Source organism: Pseudophryne corroboree, chromosome 11 (genome assembly GCF_028390025.1).
Source record: "Pseudophryne corroboree isolate aPseCor3 chromosome 11, aPseCor3.hap2, whole genome shotgun sequence".
Lineage (NCBI taxonomy): Eukaryota > Metazoa > Chordata > Amphibia > Anura > Myobatrachidae > Pseudophryne > Pseudophryne corroboree.
This window is the reverse complement of record NC_086454.1, coordinates 295,895,971-295,919,393: the sequence shown is the minus strand read 5'-3', so window position 1 is coordinate 295,919,393 and position 23,423 is coordinate 295,895,971. Positions and strand designations below refer to the sequence as shown.

Here is a 23,423-nt window from a genome sequence, read left to right as displayed (position 1 = left end):
GAAGACCATGAAAACTATATTTTATTTTATGAAAACCTTCAGAATCTTGCTTTCTGCTGTTATGGGACGATGGATTGGTGCTGAAGCAAGTATCAAAGTATTTTTGTGGTGTTTCTAAAAATAACAAACACAAAACCTATATCTACATGGGATCTGGTCGACAGTAACTAGGTCGACCAATATTGGTCGACATGTTCAAGGTCAAAAGGCTGACATGAGTTTTTTTATTTTTTTTACTTTTTCATACTTGACGATCCACGCGGACTACGATTGGGAATAGTAACCTTGCCCAAAGCTCGCTCGCCATGCGAGAGGACACGGTGCACTAATTGGGGGTTCCCACTCACTGTACGGAGAAAACGACACCCAAAAAAATTCAAAAACTCATGTTGACCTTTTAACCTGTCGACCTAGAGACCCTTTTGACCTAGCATCCCCGTCGACCTAGTTACTGTCAACCAATAGTGGTCGACCTAGACACTGTCAACCTTCCATACCACACCCATATACACTCCATTTGCTTTTAGTTCAATTTCTTATACTTTCACTCTAAAACAGAGGTTCCCAAACTGTGTGCCGTGGCTCCCTGGGGTGCCTCGGGACACTTGCAGGGGTGCCCTGGGTTGGTGGTCCAGGACCAATTAAAATTATTCATGGTCAATATAATAGGCAAAACCAGTTCTGGTGGCTGCCAGTCATAAAATATGTGGTCAAACAGAAGCAAATCTTGTCCCTCACCACACAACTGACCCTAAGGATGACATATAAATGCTTTCTAAATTTCTCAATAAGAACATTTTGGCCTAGGGGTGCCGTGAAAAAAAACCTGATATTCTAGGGCGCCGTGATTCAAAAAAGTTTGGAATCCACTGCTCTAAAAACAAACCATGTATGTGTTGTATGTGTCATATTAGGAGTGTTTTACTTAAAACTCCACTAAAAAATAAATAAATAATAATTGTATTGGGTACTGCATTAAAAAAAATTACTGATATTGGTGTTGGACCGTGAAAAGTAGGCTCAGCACAGGGGTGAGAAGCCTCAGCAGTGAATTGTTTACCTGTGCAACACTAGTTTTGTGCACACTGACTGTATACAATGAGAACACTATATTTAGTCTGCAGTACTCATGGTACAGATTTCACCGTGTAAGTCTCAAAAAGTCGGTTCATTGTCATTATTGTTCAACATCTATTGCATTCTCTACAGGGGAGAGAGCTGACTAGTCTTGCGGCCCGCTCTCATCTCGAGTTCGCACAATGTTGTGCAAACACAATTTGCGTGAGTCTGAGCTGCCATAAAGTGCAGCTATTGCAGACTCGCAGGGGCGAGAACATCACACGCAGTTAGATTCCCCCCTTCCCCCCCAAGTGTGTGCAACAGTATTCGTTCTAAAAGCAAGGGAAGTGGACAAATGACTGTTTCTCTAATCTGTTGTGCTTCTATTCCTAAGGCTGAAGTTCCCATAGGAGTGGAGGCTGATCTCATAGATGTCGGATTTTCAGATGACATAAAGAGAGGTGGTGGTGGTGGAGGAGGAGGAGGCGGTGGCTTCGGTGTGCCATTGCCAACAGTGGGCGCTATGCAGATGCCTACACCCACCATACCGTTCTCTTACCCTGCGCCTGGTGGCCCGGTATGTACTACTGCTGGATTCTGTATCATGTGTACACTCTTGTGTTACTCTGACTTTCTAGTGTCCTTTTTTGAAAGCAAATATGGTGGTTGTAGCTTTTTCACCTGTTTTGGGAACCAAGCTGAGCCCTTGTCTAATATTTGTTTCACTCGCTCAATGCAAAATATCCGATGTGTTCTACAAATGTCTATTCTGCGCACTACATGAGTAGTAGCGTTCCATGCATTGCGTTACAGATCCTGCAGGACATTAATCCCCTTCTTGGAAACAGTGTGTCCTTAGTGTTTTTACCTTTTATCGAATTGACCCATACAGTACTGGGAAATGCACAGTGTATGCATTCAGGGGGACTGGTGGGAAATGGTTATGAATTGACCATCTCATAAACATACAAAGATGATGGACAGACCTTCTGTGTTGTTGTGTTTTTTGTTTTTTTATTTTTTAAATTTTTAGCCATATGAAACCTTTTAGTTCCTATTCTATTTTGTCAGTTGTTTTATTTGATTTCTCCTGATTTTTCAACAGGAGTCCTTCAACGGACCAGCTGTGGGAATCTATCAGCCTTTTGGTCACCAGCATCCTCCGGCCATGGGGTTTGGGCCACCACCGATCCCGGATATGCCTCCGACATATGAAGCTGTAAGTAGCAGAGGATGTTTCAGCCCCATGTAAATCAGAATGGGAGCTCTTGGGCAATAGTTGGCATAGAAGATTAGATTTGTAGAATCTTGAACTGCTATTACTTAGGACTAATGTGGTTATGGGAAAGCCTAAATTGTCCAACTGGCTCTTTCCAATGTAACCCAACTTTAGAAGTATTATCCAGTGTGTTTGTGTATATACTGTAGTTCTAAATAGTATTCATTGCTGGTTTACGCCATACAGTTCAAAATATTCAGAAGTTTTCTTGTAAGATTCTTCTAAGTACTTGGCAAATCCTTTAGAGAACCTTCTTGTACACCCTAACCCAGAGACCCACACGTGGTCCAGGTGTTAAGTTTATTCATGCTTGGTCATAGGTGACTACATCAAAACTGACTGAGGTGCTAATTTAAACATCTGTGCTGAGTGGGATCGGTATGGTATCCTGCCGCACGGGATGCTGATTGTCATTATACCAACATCGGCATCCCAAGCAGTGGAATGCCGGCGGTCTCGGTGGCGAGTTCCGTCTATGGGTGTCGTGGACCCCCATAGAGGGGGAATTACTTACCTCGGCAGTATGGTAACCCATTCGGGATCCCGACGAGTGGTATGCTCACCGCATACCTGCTGAGCCATGTATATAACTAAAACCTGGAACGTTTGGGTGCCTTGAGGACCACGTTTGAGAACCCCTGCCCTAACCCCTTCCCTTTCTCCAACAGGTTGGCAATGATGGGCCACGTGCAAACGCTCCTCCTGCTCAAGATGGTAAGTCGTCAAAGATGTGTATAATTCATGGCGGCCATATGTAGCCAGGGATGTGCAGATACAGATGTGACCTGTGTTTGTTGCTTCCGCAGGTCCAGGATATAATGGGCCACCAGTCGCTAAACCGCGGTCCAAAATGCCAGACAACTTTGTTCTTCCTGAGCTCCCCTCTGTCCCTGACACACTCCCCACCGCTTCTGCTGGAGCAGGCACTTCTAATTCTGAAGATATTGATTTTGATGACTTGTCACGTAGATTTGAGGAGCTGAAGAAGAAAACCTAAGACTTGGGATCCAGTCTCTACTACTCTCTGTAAACTTACTGAACTTTTCAGAGGAGAAATCTAAAATCTTAAAACACTTGTTTGTAAAGTATACACAGAGCATTTCCTTGCTCCTCTTAAGAGTCCTTTGTATTAGGGAGAAAGTGGCTACCCACCAATGCAAGTCTGGACGTTTTCATTATCCCTGCACTGAAAGTCAGGCTTTTGCAGGAACGGGTGAGAGCGATCAATGCATAAAGCAATTTGGTAACCCGAGGCTTCCGGCCATAAGTCCACACCAGAAACCTATTTCCCCAAAGTCGTCATCATCTCTGTGTTGCCCATGAACATAAGAGCTCCGTTTGGATATGTCATAAGACAAAACACAAAGGAATTCATTCTACTAATGAGTTGCTCACGCTACTTGATTTTGTAATCTTTGTACATAACATTTACAAACAGCTGTTGGGCTTGTTTTGTGCATGTATTTCTTTATAATAAAGCTGGGGCCTTCTTGAACATGTGCAGGGTGTGATCAGAAGACAAATCGTATCGGTAGGGCTGTGACTGCCTCTGTTATGTCCTGAGCAAATATATGTATTTGTCAGGTTCCTTATGAAAAATAAGATTTTACTCACCGGTAAATCTATTTCTCGTAGTCCGTAGTGGATGCTGGGAACTCCGTAAGGACCATGGGGAATAGCGGCTCCGCAGGAGACTGGGCACAACTAAGAAAGATTTAGGACTACCTGGTGTGCACTGGCTCCTCCCTCTATGCCCCTCCTCCAGACCTCAGTTAGGAAACTGTGCCCTGAAGAGCTGACACAATAAGGAAAGGATTGGAAATCCTGGGTAAGACTCATACCAGCCACACCAATCACACCGTACAACTCGTGATACTATACCCAGTTAACAGTATGAAAAACAACTGAGCCTCACGAACAGAAGGCTCAGAACAATAACCCTTAAGTTAGGCAATAACTATATACAAGTATTGCAGACAATCCGCACTTGGGATGGGCGCCCAGCATCCACTACGGACTACGAGAAATAGAATTACCGGTGAGTAAATTCTTATTTTCTCTAACGTCCTAGTGGATGCTGGGTACTCCGTAAGGACCATGGGGATTTTACCAAAGCTCCCAAACGGGCGGGAGAGTGCGGATGACTCTGCAGCACGAATGAGCAAACTCAAGGTCCTCCTCAGCCAGGGTATCAAACTTGTAGAATCTCGCAAAAGTGTTTGAACCCGACCAAGTAGCAGCTCGGCAAAGTTGTAAAGCCGAGACCACTTGGGCAGCCGCCCAAGAAGAGCCCACTTTCCTCGTGGAATGGGCTTTTACCGATTTAGGATGCGGCAGTCCAGCCGCAGAATGTGCAAGTTGAATCGTGCTACAGATCCAGCGAGCAATAGTCTGCTTAGAAGCAGGAGCACCCAGCTTGTTGGGTGCATACAGGATAAACAGCGAGTCAGTTTTCCTGACTCCAGCCGTCCTGGAAACATATATTTTCAGGGCCCTGACTACGTCCAGCAACTTGGAGTCCTCCAAGTCCCGAGTAGCCGCAGGCACCACAATAGGTTGGTTCACATGAAACGCTGATACCACCTTAGGAAGGAATTGGGAACGAGTCCTCAATTCCGCCCTATCCGTATGAAAAATCAGATAAGGGCTTTTACATGACAAAGCCGCCAATTTTGATACACGCCTGGCCGACGCCAGGGCCAACAGCATGACCACTTTCCACGTGAGGTATTTTAGCTCTACGGTCTTAAGTGGCTCAAACCAATGCGACTTTAGGAAATCCAACACCACGTTGAGGTGCCACTGGAGGCACAAACGGGGGCTGAATATGCAGCACTCCTTTAACAAAAGTCTGAACTTCAGGCAGTGAAGCTAGTTCTTTTTGGAAGAAAATGGACAGAGCCGAAATCTGGACCTTAATGGAGCCCAATTTTAGGCCCATAGTCACTCCTGACTGCAGGAAGTGCAGAAAACGACCCAGTTGAAATTCCTCCGTTGGGGCCTTCCTGGCCTCACACCACGCAACATATTTCCGCCATATGCGGTGATAATGGTTTGCGGTCACCTCTTTCCTAGCTTTAATCAGTGTAGGAATAACTTCCTCCGGAATGCCTTTTTCTTTTAGGATCCGGTGTTCAACCGCCATGCCGTGAAACGCAGTCGCGGTAAGTCTTGGAACAGACAGGGCCCCTGCAGCAGCAGGTCCTGTCTGAGCGGCAGAGGCCATGGGTCCTCTGATAACATCTCTTGAAGTTCCGGGTACCAGGCTCTTCTTGGCCAATCCGGAACCACTAGTATAGTTCTTACTCCTCTTCTTATTATTCTCAGTACTTTGGGTATGAGAGGTAGAGGAGGGAACACATAAACCGACTGGTCCACAGCTATCGCCTGAGGGTCCCTTGACCTGGCGCAATATCTTTTCAACTTTTTGTTGAGGCGGGACTTCATCATGTCCACCTGTGGTCTTACCCAACGGTTTACCAGCATTTTGAAGACTTCTGGATGAAGTCCATACTCTCCCGGGTGGAGGTCGTGTCTGCTGAGGAAGTCTGCTTCCCAGTTGTCCACTCCCGGAATGAACACTGCTGACAGTGCTAACACGTGATTTTCCGCCCATCAGAGAATCCTTGTGGCTTCTGCCATCGCCATCCTGCTTCTTGTGCCGCCCTGTCAGTTTACATGGGCGACCGCCGTGACGTTGTCTGACTGGATCAGCACCGGCTGGTGTTGAAGCAGGGGTCTTGCCTGACTTAGGGCATTGTAAATGGCCCTTAGTTCCAGAATATTTATGTGTAGGGAAGTCTCCTGACTTGACCATTGTCCTTGGAAGTTTCTTCCCTGCGTGACTGCCCCCCAACCTCGACGGCTGGCATCCGTGGTCACCAGGACCCAGTCCTGTATGCCGAATCTGCGGCCCTCTAGAAGATGAGCACTCTGCAGCCACCACAGCAGCGACACCCTGGCCCTTGGAGACAGGGTTATCAGCCGATGCATCTGAAGATGCGATACGGACCACTTGTCCAACAGATCCCACTGAAAGATCCTTGCATGGAACCTTCCGAATGGAATTGCTTCGTAAGAAGCCACCATTTTTCCCAGGACACGCGTGCAGTGGTGCACCGACACCTGTTTTGGTTTTAGGAGGTCTCTGACTAGAGATGACAACTCCTTGGCCTTCTCCTCCGGGAGAAACACTTTTTTCTGTTCTGTGTCGAGAACCATCCCCAGGAACAGTAGACGCGTTGTGGGAACCGGCTGCGACTTCGGAATGTTCAGGATCCAGCCGTGCTGTTGTAGCACTGCCCGAGCCAGTGCTACTCCGATCAACAACTGTTCCCTGGACCTCGCCTTTATAAGGAGATCGTCCAAGTACGGGATAATTATAACTCCCTTTTTTCGAAGGAGTATCCTCATCTCTGCCATTACCTTGGTCTGTCCACGGCATCGAGGGTATTTACCAAACGGCAACGTCTGGAATTGGTAATGACAGTCCTGTACCACAAATCTGAGGTACTCCTGGTGAGGGGGGTAAATGGGGACATGCAGGTAAGCATCCTTGATGTCCAGTGATACCATGTAATCCCTTTCGTCCAGGCTTGCAATAACCGCTCTGAGCGATTCCATTTTGAACTTGAACCTTCGTATATAAGTGTTCAAGGATTTTAAATTTAGGATGGGTCTCACCGACCCGTCCGGTTTCGGTACCACAAACATTGTGGAATAGTAACCCCGTCCTTGTTGAAGGAGGGGTACCTTGACTATCACTTGCTGCGAATACAGCTTGTGAATTGCCTCCAGCACTGCCTCCCTGTCCGAGGGAGCTGTCGGCAAGACAGATTTGAGGAAACGGCGAGGGGGAGACGTCTCGAACTCCAGCTTGTACCCCTGAGATACTACCTGTAGAGTCCAGGGATCCACCCGTGAGCGAGCCCACTGGTCGCTGAAGTACTTGAGACGGGCCCCCACCGTACCTGGCTCCGCCTGTGGAGCCCCAGCGTCATGCGGTGGACTTAGAGGAAGCGGGGGAGGACTTTTGTTCCTGGGAACTGGCTGTATGCTGCAGCTTTTTTCCTCTGCCTCTGGGCAGAAAGGACGCGCCTTCAACCCGCTTGCCTTTCTGGGACCGAAAGGACTGTACCTGATAATACGGTGCTTTCTTCGGCTGTGAGGGAACATGGGGTAAATATTTTGATTTCCCAGCTGTAGCTGTGGAAACTAGGTCCGTGAGACCATCCCCAAACAACTCCTCACCCTTGTAAGGCAAAACTTCCATGTGCCTTTTAGAATCAGCATCACCTGTCCACTGCCGAGTCCACAATCCTCTCCTGGCAGAAATGGACATTGCGTTTATTTTAGCCGGCAAATATCCCTCTGTGCATCTCTCATGTATAAGACTGCGTCTTTAATATGCTCTATGGTTAGCAATATAGTGTCCCTGTCTAAGGTATCAATGTTATCTGACAGGGAATCTGACCACGCAGCTGCAGCACTGCACATCCATGCTGAAGCAATAGCTGGTCTCAGTATAATACCTGAGTGTGTATATACAGACTTCAGGATAGCCTCCTGCTTTCTATCTGCAGGCTCCTTTAGGGCGGCCGTGTCTGGAGACGGTAGTGCCACCTTTTTTGACAGACGTGTGAGCGCTTTATCCACCCTAGGGGATGTCTCCCAACGTGACCTATCCTCTGGCGGGAAAGGGTACGCCATTAGTAACCTTTTAGAAATTACCAGTTTCTTATCGGGGAAAACCCACGCTTCTTCACACACTTCATTTAATTCATCGGATGGGGGAAAAACCACTGGAAGCTTTTTCTCCCCAAACATAATACCCTTTTTTGTGGTACCTGGGGTAATATCTGAAATGTGCAACACATTTTTCATTGCCGTAATCATGTAACGGGTGGCTCTATTGGAATGTACACTAGTCTCATCGTCGTCGACACTGGAGTCAGTATCCGTGTCGACATCTGTGTCTGCCATCTGAGGTAGTGGGCGTTTTAGGGCCCCTGATGGCTTTTGAGACGGCTGGGCAGGCACGGGCTGAGAAGCCGGCTGTCCCACCTCTGCTATGTCGTCAAACCTTTTATGTAAGGAGTTGACACTGTCGCGTAATTCCTTCCACATGTCCATCTACTCAGGTGTCGACCCCGCAGGGGGTGACATCACATTTATCGGCATCTGCTCCCCCTCCACATAAGCCTCCTCATCAAACATGTCGACACAGCCGTACCGACACACCGCACACACACAGGGAATGCTCTGACTGAGGACAGGACCCCACAAAGTCCTTTGGGGAGACAGAGAGAGAGTATGCCAGCACACACCAGAGCGCTATATATATAGGGATTCACACTACCCACAGTGATTTTTCCCCTATAGCTGCTGATATTACACAGATTGCGCCTAAATTTAGTGCCCCCCCTCTCTTTTTTTACCCTATGTAGTCTGGAAACTGCAGGGGAGAGCCTGGGGAGCGTCCTTCCAGCGGAGCTGTGAGGGAAAATGGCGCCAGTGTGCTGAGGGAGATAGCCCCGCCCCTTTTCCGGCGGATTTCTCCCGCTTTTTTATATGTATATCTGGCAGGGGATTTTACACATATATAGTCTTAATGACTATATTATGTGTTTATTTTGCCAGCAAGGTACTATTATTGCAGCCCAGGGCGCCCAGCGCCCTGCACCCATCAGTGACTGGAGTGTGTGGTGTGCATGGGAAGCAATGGCGCACAGCTGCAGTGCTGTGCGCTACCTTGATTTAGACCGAAGTCTTCTGCCGCCGATTTCCAGGAATGTCTTCTTGCTTCTGGCTCTGTAAGGGGGACGGCGGCGCGGCTCCGGGACCGGACGACCGAGGCTGGGCCTGTGTTCGTTCCCTCTGGAGCTAATGGTGTCCAGTAGCCTAGAAGCCCAAGCTAGCTGCAAGCAGGTAGGTTCGCTTCTCTCCCCTTAGTCCCTCGTAGCAGTGAGTCTGTTGCCAGCAGATCTCACTGAAAATAAAAAACCTAAATTATACTTTCTTTTCTAGGAGCTCAGGAGAGCCCCTAGTGTGCATCCAGCTCGGCCGGGCACAAAATTCTAACTGAGGTCTGGAGGAGGGGCATAGAGGGAGGAGCCAGTGCACACCAGGTAGTCCTAAATCTTTCTTAGTTGTGCCCAGTCTCCTGCGGAGCCGCTATTCCCCATGGTCCTTACGGAGTTCCCAGCATCCACTAGGACGTCAGAGAAAGACACCTTTGAGCCTAAAATGACTGATAATAGAGAACAGTAGCTAACATGTAAAGGGAATGTCCATCCATTCTAGGTAGCTATCTTACCTGGATATACCAATGACTTATTAACGGTTATTAACACCCCTTTCAGACTTAAACCCTGGCTGTAGGCCAGCTCGGACCCAGGACACTGAGCACAGGTTAAAGCCTGGGTTTTCAGTACTTGCTCCTGTTCACACGTGGGTGACTACCCAGGTAATTTCCAGACCTGAGTTTTTTCCAGTGACGTGGGTCTTCTGTCAAACAGTGGGTGCTTGGGGATTATGTTATCTCCCAAGTGCTACTGCTCCCCGCCAATTAATTTCTTTTAGGCGTTACCTGGGTCACACATAAGCCGTGGCACTGACCTGGGTTGCTAGTCCCAGGAATAACCCTAGTCGGTTTCAGGGTTGCTAGTCCCAGGACTATCAACTCGGGTGAAACCCTTTCAGATGTAAGCAGGACCAAGTTTAATGCACGTGCGCCGCAAAAAAAACAGGGTTTTAGTTTGTCTGGAAAGGTTATTATACAGCCCACACACATTGTAATTGACATCACATTGGTAACTGGCATCATACCCTACCCCAGTGCTGCTTACAGGCTATATTCCCTACTGCATGGACACACACACACACAGTAGGGTTCATTTTTATTGGAAGCCAACTAGGCCACCAGTATGCTTTTTAAGCACGCCAACCCTGGGAAAACATACAAACTTCACACAGACCGGTATTAGTAGGGAATTGAACTCATGATATCTCCTGTGAGGCAGTAATGCTGACCACTATGCAACCATGCTATCCTCAGATCTGCTGCTTTTATATGGTCATGGACCTAATTAAATTCCATACATACAGCATGTGATGACTGGAACTGCACAGAACACCCCCATTTGCTGCAAGTAATTAGCTCTTTAATTAAATTTGTGACTGTTGAAGAACTGTAGAATAATAAATAAGATGATCAGACTGCCCTTCTCTCATATCTGCTCACGACTCTTTGTCCTTGTCCTTGTCTGTTGCTGCCTCTTCCGTCGTTTTCTGTTTCCCAAACAGCCCTGACAGCCTCAGCATCACCATGTCTACGATTTCCTTTTCTTCATAAGGCTGTGGAGCAGAACATAGCGACAGTATGAGAACATATTTTATGTAACCACTTTTCTTGTTAAATGGTTTTTTGTTTATTCAAAAGGTTATACTCTTTAGGGTGCTCCTCCCCCAACCTCTACCTGCTTGTAAAGTTTCTATAGGTGTCACTCCTATTAATAGCAGATGTCAGAGCACAGGTTTCCACTGGACAACTTGCAATGAGCTTTTGTGGCTGGCGGACTAAAACCGTGCTAGACATTCAGTCTGCCGGGGAGGTGTGGTGTGAACATGGCTCCTGATTGGATAACCTCACTCCCTGTCCAATCAGGTGGCTGCAGTTTCTATTCATCCACCTAGTTCTCTCTTCAGTGTTCAAATATCTCTACTGTGGTGGTCAAGTATTGAGTACAGCCCAGTACAGCATACCATTAAGAAATTAGACCGCACCAAGTGCGTCACAGACAGAGAGCCTAGGCTGTGAGTGAGCGGGGTAGCGCAGCAGCTAGCAACTGTCTGGATAGGAAAGAAAAAATGTATCTGCACACTTAGAGGATCTATAGACTGATTAGATCTTATCTTATATGCGGACCCCAATAAATTTGTTGTAAATCTGCTGATAGATCTAGCTGTGTGGGGGTGCAGCCCAGTTGCAACTCTAATTCAAAGCAGAAAAAAGGGAGAACCAAAAGTGGTTGCTTAGTTGGGCACACAAAATATCATTTAAACCATATTAACTATATAAAACTTAGCTTTTAATGCTTATGCCTTCTAAATCGCCCCATTTATCTGGGGATTACACAGCAAAACAGAGGTTTAAAACTTAGACACATACAGACAAATAAGTGAAAGGAATTAGAATAAATGTGAATAGATTTAAAAAGCGGTACTTCCACTAATAACTCCCACAAGGTGTTATATTAAAGATCCTTATGGAGATACTGAGAGTCTGAAATTAATTGGGTGGCCAGACCCCTGATTCTATTAAGCTCTTGTATGGTGTTATAGAAATATAACATGAAAGGTCATTTATTACAATAAATTGCTCCTGCAAATACAGTGTATGTTTTTATTCATACAATATGCACATTTTTATTATTTTGTTGAATTCTACACATTCACTTCACATTATGTGTCATTGATTTTAGTTAGAGAAACCATGGGTTAATACCCACTCAATAAGGATAAGCAGTGCTGGAGGGATGTATCACATGGTTATCTTGCAGCCTTTGTATTGCATATATGATAAATCAATAATTCATGTGCGGTTGCTAATATTCAATTTCCAGTGATACTCTACTGCTATGCTTTTCATACAGAGCTGTTTAAATATTGTGACAGCCTGTTCTAGCAGTAGTAAGTATGGAGACAGTGTTGCTACATTAATACTTTCCTAGATACACTTGTGCTGTGTATTCATACAATGTATCGATATTCTATTGCACAGTTCACTTCACTTATGTATTACTGGTTTGTACTTGAGAACTGGAAAGTATATGTTGGATTGCTGATTTGTATCTATTATGTTGCGAAACAAAGCGCAGTTTTCATTTGCAGCTGCCGCTGGTCAGCTATTGACAATACTGAGTTAATGTAACATGTAGGATATTCTGTTACTGAGCAATGTCATGGGTACAGCGCATCTATTTGCAAATTCAAGCTAGCCGCACAATGTTGTTGCTAGTGACAACGCCATACATGTTAGTTAATAACATCCATCATTTATTGAGCCTTATCAGGGTAGGTCACATATGTTTTCTCTTATCACTCTGTGTTACTCCGTAATGGCCACTCCTGACACTTAAGCTTTATTTGAATAACCTCAATATAAGAGGGTGTCAATGAGGGTCTAGACAAACTTTCTATCTAAATAAATTATACACCATTGTAAATAAATTAGGGAGTGTGGAAAGCCGCTGAAACGCCGACGTGCACGTTTCGCTGTATAGCTTTAACAAGGCTGAACCCGATTGCCTTCCGTGAACATTATTTCTAGGATTGACTCCAGCCAATCTCGTGTCAGATAGAAGTCATGTGTGTTTTAGCACCAATAGTAGCGCTTTCTCTTCCCGTTCGGGCACTGGTCACATGGCTGCTGACGTCGGTCCACTCCGATCACGTGGTTCCCGACGTCAGTCAGTGAGTGAGATGTCAAAATAGAGTCCGATCACGTGATCGGAGTTCTTACAGTGCATCAAAACACTACTCTGTTTACCTTTTAGAAACCGACGGGGAGACAGGAAAGATTCTTACATCTAAGTGAATCATTGTGCAGTTAGGTAAGGCTGAGTGGATGTAGATCCCAGGTCGGATCGCCTAATAAAACCTTATTGATCCTTCTATATAATATGTATTTGTACATTCCAATTCCTATTCTATAAGTCCGAGACAACGCAAACATTTGTTAATTAAATGATATACTGTACCATAATTGACCAATAATCATCAGATGTTGCATATCGATTAAATGCTTTGTACCAAACACATACGGGGAACGTATTCCTACAATTTAGATGTACTAAATTTATTATACAAAGATCATTTTCTTTTGACGTAAAGATGTACAGTATAAATCTTGTTAAGCATAGAAAAGGACCATATATGGGCCAAATAGGTTTAAATATACCCAAATGCCCATGGAATATTATATTCATATTGGGATGGTTATATTTTATTACAGACCGACAATCTAGTGACTTCAGTGGTATTTTAAAAATCCAATCACTTTATCAATTAAGTCACTCGGATCAGGTCCTACAACAGGGACGGTTCGAGAGCCTGGTGCCATCTGTAAACGACCATTTTATGCCCTTAATGGACCTTATATCTTCAGGCAAGTATGTAGTCTTAAATATACAGATATGCTTGCTTGTACACTGTTGGAACTTATTGTCTTCCATATTATCCATACAAATTCTACTACGTTGCATATTGTTCATATAAAAGATTGCTTGAAATAATACAATCCTTGACACCCTTATGATGTCATGTCCAACCCGAAATCATTCCGATTCCCAAGGTAAGTATATAAGAGCCATAAAACTCGCTGTAAAATTATTAATCCCTGTGTCCTGTGCTTAATATAAGATTCATAATCAATTATAAGTATCAATGTCATAGTGTTCCCCAGGGTGTTACCTACTGTACTCAAACTTAAGTATAAGATTGTTCGAAAATAAACAATTATCACATTGTGGTCATTGAGATACAAGAAAAGATGTTCGTTAGATGATATTAAATCGGATCTAAAGAAAAAATATATCTATTAGATAACAGGTAAGTATATCATAAAGGCCCCACTCATAAGGTCTCATAGATGGGGGCCTATATGGGATCCTCCCAAAGAAGGTTATACTGAATGGGAGAAAAAAGGGAGGGATTGTGTTTCTTGTAAAGAAAAGAGGAAGGTTGTTACAGGATCTTTCCAGGTATTATTCTAATAGATCTAAATTGTAAGTATAAGTGGTGTTGAACTATGTGATGATGTGAAAGAAAGGGGGAAGCAGAATTGAGGTAATTGGAAAACAGAGTGAGAACAAATGTGAATAAAATATATGTATGTCTCTAATAAAGAAAAAAGAGGGAGAGAGGAAAAATAAGATTTTAAACCTACCGGTAAATCTTTTTCTCGTATTCCGTAGAGGTTGCTGGGGACTCCGTAAGGACCATGGGGAATAGAGAGAGGGAGGTAGTTTTGGCAGCAATTCAATAATTGTGTCTCCAACAAGTGGTGGTCAAGGTTCCCCCGCTGCAGCAGGGGATGGGCTATTACTCAATCCTGTTTGTGGTCCCGAAACCGGACGGTTCGGTCAGACCCATTCTAAATTTAAAATCCTTAAACCTATACTTAGAGGTTCAAGTTCAAGATGGAGTCGCTCAGGGCGGTCATTGCAAGTCTGGAAGAGGGAGATTACATGGTGTCTCTAGACATAAAGGATGCATACCTTCATGTCCCCATTTATCAACCTCACCAGGCGTTCCTGAGATTTGTGGTGGAGGATTGTCACTACCAATTTCAGACGTTGCCATTTGGGCTGGCCACGGCCCCGAGAATTTTTACCAAATGGATTGCCGTTACCGAATTCGGTTAAGGCCCATTCCACTAGGAAGGTGAGTTCTTCTTGGGCGGCTGCCCGGGGCGTCTCGGCTTTACAGCTTTATCGAGCAGCAACTTGGTCGGGTTCAAACACCTTTGCAAGATTCTACAAGTTTGATACCCTGGCCGATGAGGACCTAATGTTTGCTCATTCGGTGCTGCAGAGTCATCCGCACTCTCCCGCCCGTTTTGGAGCTTTGGTATAATCCCCATGGTCCTTACGGAGTACCCAGCATCCTCTAGGACGTAAGAGAAAATAAGATTTTAAACCTACCGGTAAATCTTTTTCTCGTAGTCCGTAGAGGATGCAGGGCGCCAGTCCCAGTGCGGACGACATACTGCAAGACTTGTATATAGTTGTTGCTTACATAAGGGTTATGTTTCAGTTGAATCAGTTTTGGACTGATACTGGTTTTGTTTCATACTGTTGACTGGTTCATATATTCCATGTTATACGGTGTGAATGGTGTGGCTGGTATGAATTTTGCCCTTGGATTTACAAAATCCTTTCTTCGTACTGTTCGTCTCCTCTGGGCACAGTTTCTCTAACTGAGGTCTGGAGGAGGGGCATAGAGGGAGGAGCCAGTGCACACCCATACCTAAAGTTCTTTTTAGTGCCCATGTCTCCTGCGGAACCCGTTGTTAGGGTCTCCTGCTCTGTGCTGCCACGTCGTCATGGCAACCGGGAGACAAGTGCTAGCGGTGTAACCTGAGCGTAGCTGATACTCCGGTTCGGGTCTTTTGCTGTGCAGTGGTTACAGGCTCTGTGCACGGCAGGGGATCCGGTGCTGGTTTTTGTGCTCACAGTCTGTGAGGTCTGAGTGGGGCGTGGACAGCACCTGCTATATAAACCCTCTTCTCAGGTTAGGCAGATGCTGCTGAATCTTTGTTGGTTAGTCAGTTGCTGAAAGCTAGCTAGTACTGTGTAAACTTTGTATTTGTTTGTTGCTTACTGCAAATAGGCCTTGGGATTTGGTATTACACTCTGCCAATCCAGACCTAGCAGTAAGACTGGAGTCAGTCGTTTAACCTGCTGGGGTTCTTTTGCTACTCTGTGAACCTAGCAAGTTTGCGGCTGTATTCTCAGACTTGCCTGCCAAAATCCTTTCTCACTGTGCAAGGTGTTCAGGTGTCAGTTTAGTGGCAGTAAACTGAACCAGTGCACTGCAAGTGAGGACTAGGATTGTGGAGACTCTCCTTGTGTCTATTATTCCATCTCTGACCAAGGAGTTTACTGCCACACCCGTTGGTAACCCTTTAGGGTTTTGCTGTTGCCCTTAGCAACAGCATTTCGGGTTCTCTACGTATTAAATCACAACATCTCGCTTCTTTCCATCTGAGCATTCCTAATACTAGGGAGACACCCAGTTTCTTAGCCTTTGGGCTTCTCTGTTCACTTTGTGTTTATTTTGTTACCCTATCACCTTCTATGTATGTAATGTCATATTCCCCAGTCTGTCTGTGAGTTCATTTGTTTTGCATCCCTCTCCGTTCAGACACCAGTACATTCCTGCTGGCACTGGTGTGCATAACATATTCAGCAGCCAAATACTCCTGTTGAAATTTTGTGGGAATATGGAGCATACCCCTCAAAATACTTTGCAACAGGTGGTCGATCAGGTGCAGGTCCTGACTCGACAATTTAATGATTTGTCCATTAAAATGCACACCTCGCAGGCCGCTGGCGGAGCTCCCGCAGCAGCAGTGCCTTCAGGGGTTAAGGAGACGAAAGTAAATCTCCCGGATCGTTTTTCTGGAGATCGCTCGCAGTTCTTTTGTTTCAAGGAGAGCTGCAAGCTATATTTCCAGCTTAGGCCTCAGTCTTCTGGGTCGGAGATTCAGCAGGTGGGCATAGTGATTTCCTTGCTACAAGGAGACTCACAGGTCTGGGCATATGGGTTGCAGCCTGACTGTCCGTTGCTTAAAAGTGTTGATGCTTTTTTTACGGCACTGGGCATGTTGTATGATGACTAAAAAAGGAAAGTCGCCTGTGATAGAACCTGTGTTGAGATGCTATTTGCTGCTCTCAGAATAGGGTATTAGCGTCCCTATATAGAGTGATAAAGCTAAATATTTATCTTATTTAAAACCCTTTAAGAGGCCTAAGAACACTGTACGCTATTGACGTATGGAATACCGTAAGGGTACGCACGTTGCGTAGCAATCGCTTAGCCGAGGTCGAGACGCTCAAGCGTCACGTTCGCTCACGGCCAAGAGATCACAGGCAGGCACACTATTGGCTGCCGACTAACGTAATGATTTGCTATAGCAATGCGAACGCTCGAGACCACGAGGAGATCACCAGCGGCGCAGACGCTCACAATGTTAAACCTTTGTAACTATACCATAAAACAGTGTATTATGCAGTAAACCTTGGTGCAGAGATTGAGTGTAGATGCAACACCGTGTAACTTTATTAACTTAAAAGCTGTTCGAGCGTCACCGACGCTCTGAGAATACTTAACACTATAAGAAATACACAAATACCGTGCTTAGGGTCTAACGCCTAATATGAATGTTATACTTGAAAAAGAATAATACAATTACAAGTCATACACTACAATATAACATAGACTAACTAACCAGATAACTACACAGTAAATACAATACAATTTACGTTTTAAGGGAAAATGAATGAAAAAGGAGAAGAGAGAGAGAGAGAGAGATATGGCCCATAATAACAAGAAAGACAATATGATTGCGGAGAAAACTTACGCACAAGGGGAACGATCGCATGCGCCTCTGGACATCCAGCTCCCGATTTTCAGCAATGAGAACCGTTGAAGAGTGAGCTGGATGTGATCGGCTTGTCTATTTATGCCCCACACACAATACAATTCAATGGTCCCTACAATCTCATTGTTCATTGGACACAGGAATTCCTCCTCGCATCATAACAAAAGGTCATAGGTTGATTCATACAGGTGGGCTGTGACGATTTCCAACTGCTCAGGTGGGTGGGAAACTGGGTTTCCCGCCGCATGGATAAGTAAGTGCAAATAATAGTAAATGGACAAACTTTTTATGTCCATAACTATTCGCACGAGCGATTAATCCGCTTCAAACCAACACCGGAATATTGCTAATTAAATACTCTTCCGATGGATACTAAACACCACTGTGTAACCCCTGTCTGACCCTTCGTATCAAACAAAGAGGGATTTCTCTGTCTATGAACATGCTACATTAACTAAACTTTCAGATTCTATCAAAGGGACCATAATCTACAAAATACATTATATAGTGAAAATATGTAACGATTGAGTCGCACGCTACGAACACATGAACTCTACCGTAAATGCACATACTGCGCGCCCGCGGGTGCCCGCAACAGCGAGTATGCGCACGCACGGGAGAGTGCACGCATGCGCAGCGCGGACCTGTATGAGGTGCAAATATGGCAGTGTGCATCGTGATATTTTTCTGACTTTGACAGTCCACCCTTTAGCAGTCAACAATAACTGCCACTTCCTAAAACATTTCAAAAAGAGAAAAATATATGTCAGGGGTTAATACATTTACATGGTTGGGTAGGGGAGGAGAGGAGAAGGTAGGAAAAGGGTATGGCCTAGTGAGATAGCAGAAGCATGTGTGTATGAATCCGTGTTTGGGGGTCATGTATCATCGTGCCGTACGTGTTTTAAATCAAGCTTCGAGGCATTGCGAAGTATATATTTGAATTCCTTCTTATCCCGTGGTACGGGTCTGTGGATGGGCTGTCAAACTTTACCGAGCTCTTTTCGGCTGTGGTTGTAACAAAATGGGGAGCACATTTTAGTTGATGATACATGAATGGGGGAATATGTGATTGCTGATATCTGTGCCTGTATTCCCTATCGACTATGTGTGTAATTACCTGAAGGTTGTAGAGATGAAGAAAAGACATAATTACGGTAAATGCAGTGGTATTCTATGTCAGGTAAATGAACATTTGTCGGTTGAAGTCTTGTTCGGTGTCTGTTGAATGCAGTCTTCTTTGTGCTTTTGCCAAAAGGCGTGTGGGCAAAAAGCTTTGTCAATGTCCATAGACTTACAAAAATGTTGGGCTAGCGTAATTTTAACATTTCTAGGGAAACTGGGGGTCTATGGCAAAGTTCATCAAATATCTGTGTATAAGGTTGTCAAAACTTCTTCTTTAATCCATCAGTTGTCTGTATACAGGATCATCAAATTCCTCGTCCAAGTGGGTCTTTTTACCTTGGAGAAAACGGAAAAACAGGTGAAAGAAACGGACCGTAGAAATCGCATTTTCATCACATCATTGTTTCTACATTTGGGTCATAAATCAAATCCATTGGAATTACAATTTCCTCACTCCTTAAACTCATCACCCTGGTACTTCGTTTACACTTCGTTAAAGCCTGACCGCATCTAAATATCAAGCCAATCGTTATGATAACACCTAAGATACATAGGAGAAACTTCCCAACATCCATTATGACTCCTTGAGCCCATTCTCCTAAACCAGATAACCAATTTCGCGGGTTCAACCATGACACCCAACCAGTCAGCTCATTACCTACAGCAGCAAGAGTGAGATTGTGTCTCCTGCGAAATTCCCACTTCAGTTGGAGAATATCGTCCATCTTTTGGTCTATGACCACGACCGGGTCCTCGGTACTATTTGTAATATATGTGCAACATTTCACGCCGTACTGCGTTGCCAGTGTGACACAATATCCACCTGTCACTGCCGTGAGATAATTGAGAATCATTCTATGCTGAACCAGTTCTGTTTTATAAGCTTGAAGTTCTCTTCCAGTATACCTAAACGTGTCATCATACATTTCTGTGATATTGTCTAACAAATTTGCGAGCGCAGATATGTATCTATAATTCAACACTCCTCTGGCGGTGCGAGTGATGTCTAACGCGATTAGAAACTGAATCCCGGTGGATTCATGGATCATGTCAGAGGCCGGATGCTCTGTTCTTTCTATCAGGTGCCGTTTAACTACGTGCTCGTAATGGGTGTGAGTATAAGGAGCTTGGGCAACACGGTGTATATCTTTCATTTTGGCATGTGATACAGTCATTACTTCAGGCAATACTTTTCCAATATAACACAATCCTTCAGAGTTTGGGGCAAGCCACTTATACGCCTTCCTCCCGCATATGAAATATGCATCATCGGGGAGAACATATGGGACGGAGTAGGACATAACCATATTACACATCTTCCATGTGAAATCTCCTAACCCTAATTCTCCCATCTGTCTAGTACACGTATCAGCTTGTACGATATGTGCACAGTATCCTGGTGATACCTCTCCAACTCTCGTAATCCTATTTCCTAGGGTATACCTATATCGGAAAGATTTTCCTCTACTGGCTATGTGGCGTATAAGCTCTGTATCTGTCGGCATTCTATCTGCTCTATATGAAAAGGTCATGGTTTGGTTACTCCATGACACTTCCCAATTTCCCGGCTTTCGGGGATTGGAAATGTTAAAACATATGAGGGATCTATCCACATGATATTGGTGGAGCTTCAAACTAGGAGGACTGGAGATATTAAACCTCCTGTCCACCGGCCTCCCACCACTTAGCTCAAGTACCTCCCCTATCGTTAAAGGAAATGGTACTAGTCCTGATTTGCTATGACCTTGAGGTACTTGAGAGCATACCCAACAATCTGTTTGATTTAGCACACTACCCACTAAGGAGTGATAGTCACTCAAGGGATGCCGGTCCATGTGGATATTAAAACTGGATTGGCATTTCTTAATGCATCCATCCTCAACTACATTGTCACAGAGCCTACAGATACAGTTTTCTTCAGCTAACAATCCTTCACAATTCCTTCTATGGTCAATGCTATCGGATCGTTTTCTGATACTCGCCTTTGCTTGTTGATTATGTTGTTCTCGGAAAACTACGCCTCCATCTCTGTCATCAGAACCCATTCCAGAACCTCTCTCGACCTCCATGGTACTCTCGCCGGAACAGACTGCTCTGGTCAACATCATGGTCAACAGGAAAATCCGGATCACAGTCTCTTGGGGCAAGTCCATCTTATAGGAGGAAACGAAGAAGAATGAGAAGGGGGAAAAATAATTTGAGGGAGGGGGGATGGGAAGTGGAGAAAAACAATAAAAGGGAACAGGGAATCGACAACTGATTTTGATCTTGTGATTCTCAATGCTTAGGTGCCGCCTCAGTCCTCCTGGAACAGACACTCCAGTGATACAACTTCCTCTACCGTCTGTTCCTTATCACGGGACCTCTCTGGATCAGCAACCTTCTTACAATGGGACAAATGAACCCAAGTCTCTCTCTCGGCAACTTTCAATGCTGTAGTGCTAGTCAATAAGACTTGGTATGGTCCTTCCCATCTGTCAATAAGGCAACCTGAGCGTAGAAAATTCCGTATCATTACATAATCCCCAGGTTCAATGTCATGACAATTACTATCTGGTAAATCAGGAGTCACCAACTTCAAATTATCATTTTGATTCCTTAGCTGTTTACTCATGTTAATCAAGTACTTTACAGTCACTTCATTGTTACACTTCAAATCATCCTGAGGGTTAATCATAACATGCGGTTGTCGACCAAACAAGATTTCAAAGGGAGACAGATTAAGAGGGGACCTGGGAGTGGTTCTGATGCTGTACAGTACAATGGGTAAAGCTTCTGGCCATGTCAATCCTGTCTCTGCCATAACTTTGCTCAGTTTATTTTTAATAGTGCTGTTCACTCTTTCCACCTTCGCGCTCGCCTGTGGACGGTATGGAGTGTGCAGCTTGCTATCAATTCCCATCAACTTACACATTCCTTGAAAGACATCACCTGTAAAATGGGTACCCCTATCACTTTCAATTATTCTAGGGATACCATATCTACATACAAATTCCTGCACAATTTTCTTAGCAGTAAACATGGCGGTATTTGTGGCCGCAGGAAATGCTTCGACCCAATTTGAGAATACATCTATACAAACAAGTACATATTTCAAATTTCGACAAGGGGGTAATTGAATAAAGTCAATCTGTATTACCTGAAAAGGACCGCCTGTAGGTGGGATATGAGATGGTTCTGTTGGTATTGCCTTTCCGATATTCTTTCTCAAGCATGTAAGGCATGACATTGCTCTCTTATTTGCATGAGATGAAAATCCTGGGGCGCACCAATATGCTCTTACCAGCTTGCACATTCCTTCATTGCCCAGATGAGTCAGCCCGTGAGCTGCCTCAGCTAAACATGGAAGATATGCTCTGGGGGCCACCGGTTTACCTTGTCCATCCGTCCAGAGTCCTGAGGACTCCTGGCCATATCCCTTTGCCTTCCAGACTGCCTTTTCCTGTGTGGAACACAACTTTTGCATCTCACACAGCTTCTGTGTGTTGATGGTATTAAATACCATCAGTTGTGTGGTGTCTGTCTGTCTGGGGGTCCCAGCTGCTAACTTAGCTGCTTCGTCTGCTTGGCTGTTACCAAGTGATACTGGGTCTTGGCTATATGTGTGTGCTTTACACTTGATGACAGCCACTCTGTCGGGTTCCTGTATCGCTGTTAGAAGCCTTTTGATGTGAGCTGCATGCGCTACCGGTGTACCAGCTGCCGTCATGAAATTTCTGAGGCGCCATAGGGCTCCGAAATCATGGACTACCCCGAATGCGTATCTAGAATCGGTGTAGATATTGGCTGATTTGCCCTTAGCCAATTCACATGCTCTGGTTAGGGCGACCAGTTCAGCAACCTGGGCTGAGTGAGGTGGGCCTAGCGGTTCCGCTTCTATGGTGCCTTGGTCATCTACGACTGCGTATCCAGTACACAAGTCTCTCGAGTCTGACTGTCTGTGACAACTACCGTCCGTGTAGAAAGTTAGATCTACATCTTCCAGTGGGTTGTCACTGATGTCAGGCCTTGCGGTAAAATTTTGGGTCAAATATTCCATACAATCATGTGTGTCCTCCTTTGTATTAAATTCTCCTTCCCCACCACTCTCATCCTCCACCCTTTGTGCCTGTCCAGGCACACCTGGGAGATATGTTGCAGGATTTAATGCACTGCATCTCCTTATGGTGATGTTTACGGGGGCCATTAGTGCCAATTCCCATCTTGTAAACCGCGCTGATGAGACGTGCCTGGTTTGGGCAGAATTTAGCAAGGCTGACACTGCATGTGGTGTATGAATTGTGAGGTTGTGACCTAGCACTACATCTTCGCTTTTCGTTACTAGCAATGCTATCGCAGCAACGCTTCGCAAGCATGTGGGGAGGGATCGCGCTACCGTGTCTAGCTGAGCGCTGTAGTATGCTACTGGCCTGCTGGCATCACCGTGCTTTTGGGTTAGGACGCCTGCCGCGCAACCAGCACTTTCTGTTCCGTACAGCTCAAAGGGTTTCCCATAGTCTGGCATACCTAATGCTGGTGCCTGCGTTAGGCACTGTTTAAGTCTCTCAAATGCCATCTCGGACTCGTCTGTATGCGAAATCCGATCAGGTTTGTTTGAGGAAACCATCTCCTGCAAAGGTAATGCTAGAATGGAAAACCCTGGGATCCAGTTACGGCAATACCCACACATTCCTAAAAATGTTCTGATCTGTTGCTGGGTTTGTGGCAGAGTCATGTCTCTAATTGCTTGAATTCTATCAGCGGTCAGGTGTCTCAGTCCTTGTGTTAGACAGTGTCCCAAATATTTTACCTTAG

General features: G+C 45.0%; 2 protein-coding genes across 4 annotated transcripts in view; one reads left to right on the top strand and one right to left on the bottom strand.

Moving 5' to 3' along the window:
- The window catches only part of LOC134969491 (IST1 homolog), an 80,642-nt gene extending 76,809 nt beyond the window's left edge, over positions 1 to 3,833 (top strand). For both annotated transcript variants that reach the window (XM_063945478.1, XM_063945477.1), the window contains exons 7-10: positions 1,454 to 1,636; positions 2,165 to 2,278; positions 3,007 to 3,052; positions 3,145 to 3,833. In XM_063945478.1, coding sequence (XP_063801548.1) covers positions 1,454 to 1,636; positions 2,165 to 2,278; positions 3,007 to 3,052; positions 3,145 to 3,335 — 534 coding nt within the window. In that variant the 3' untranslated portion in view covers positions 3,336 to 3,833. The remainder of the gene's footprint in view (positions 1 to 1,453; positions 1,637 to 2,164; positions 2,279 to 3,006; positions 3,053 to 3,144) is intronic.
- A 6,552-nt stretch (positions 3,834 to 10,385) lies between these two features.
- Positions 10,386 to 23,423, bottom strand: part of LOC134969490 (polycystin-1-like protein 3) — a 258,914-nt gene continuing 245,876 nt past the window's right edge. For both annotated transcript variants that reach the window (XM_063945475.1, XM_063945476.1), the window contains one exon: positions 10,386 to 10,693. In XM_063945475.1, the coding sequence (XP_063801545.1) occupies positions 10,577 to 10,693 (117 nt within the window). In that variant the 3' untranslated portion in view covers positions 10,386 to 10,576. The remainder of the gene's footprint in view (positions 10,694 to 23,423) is intronic.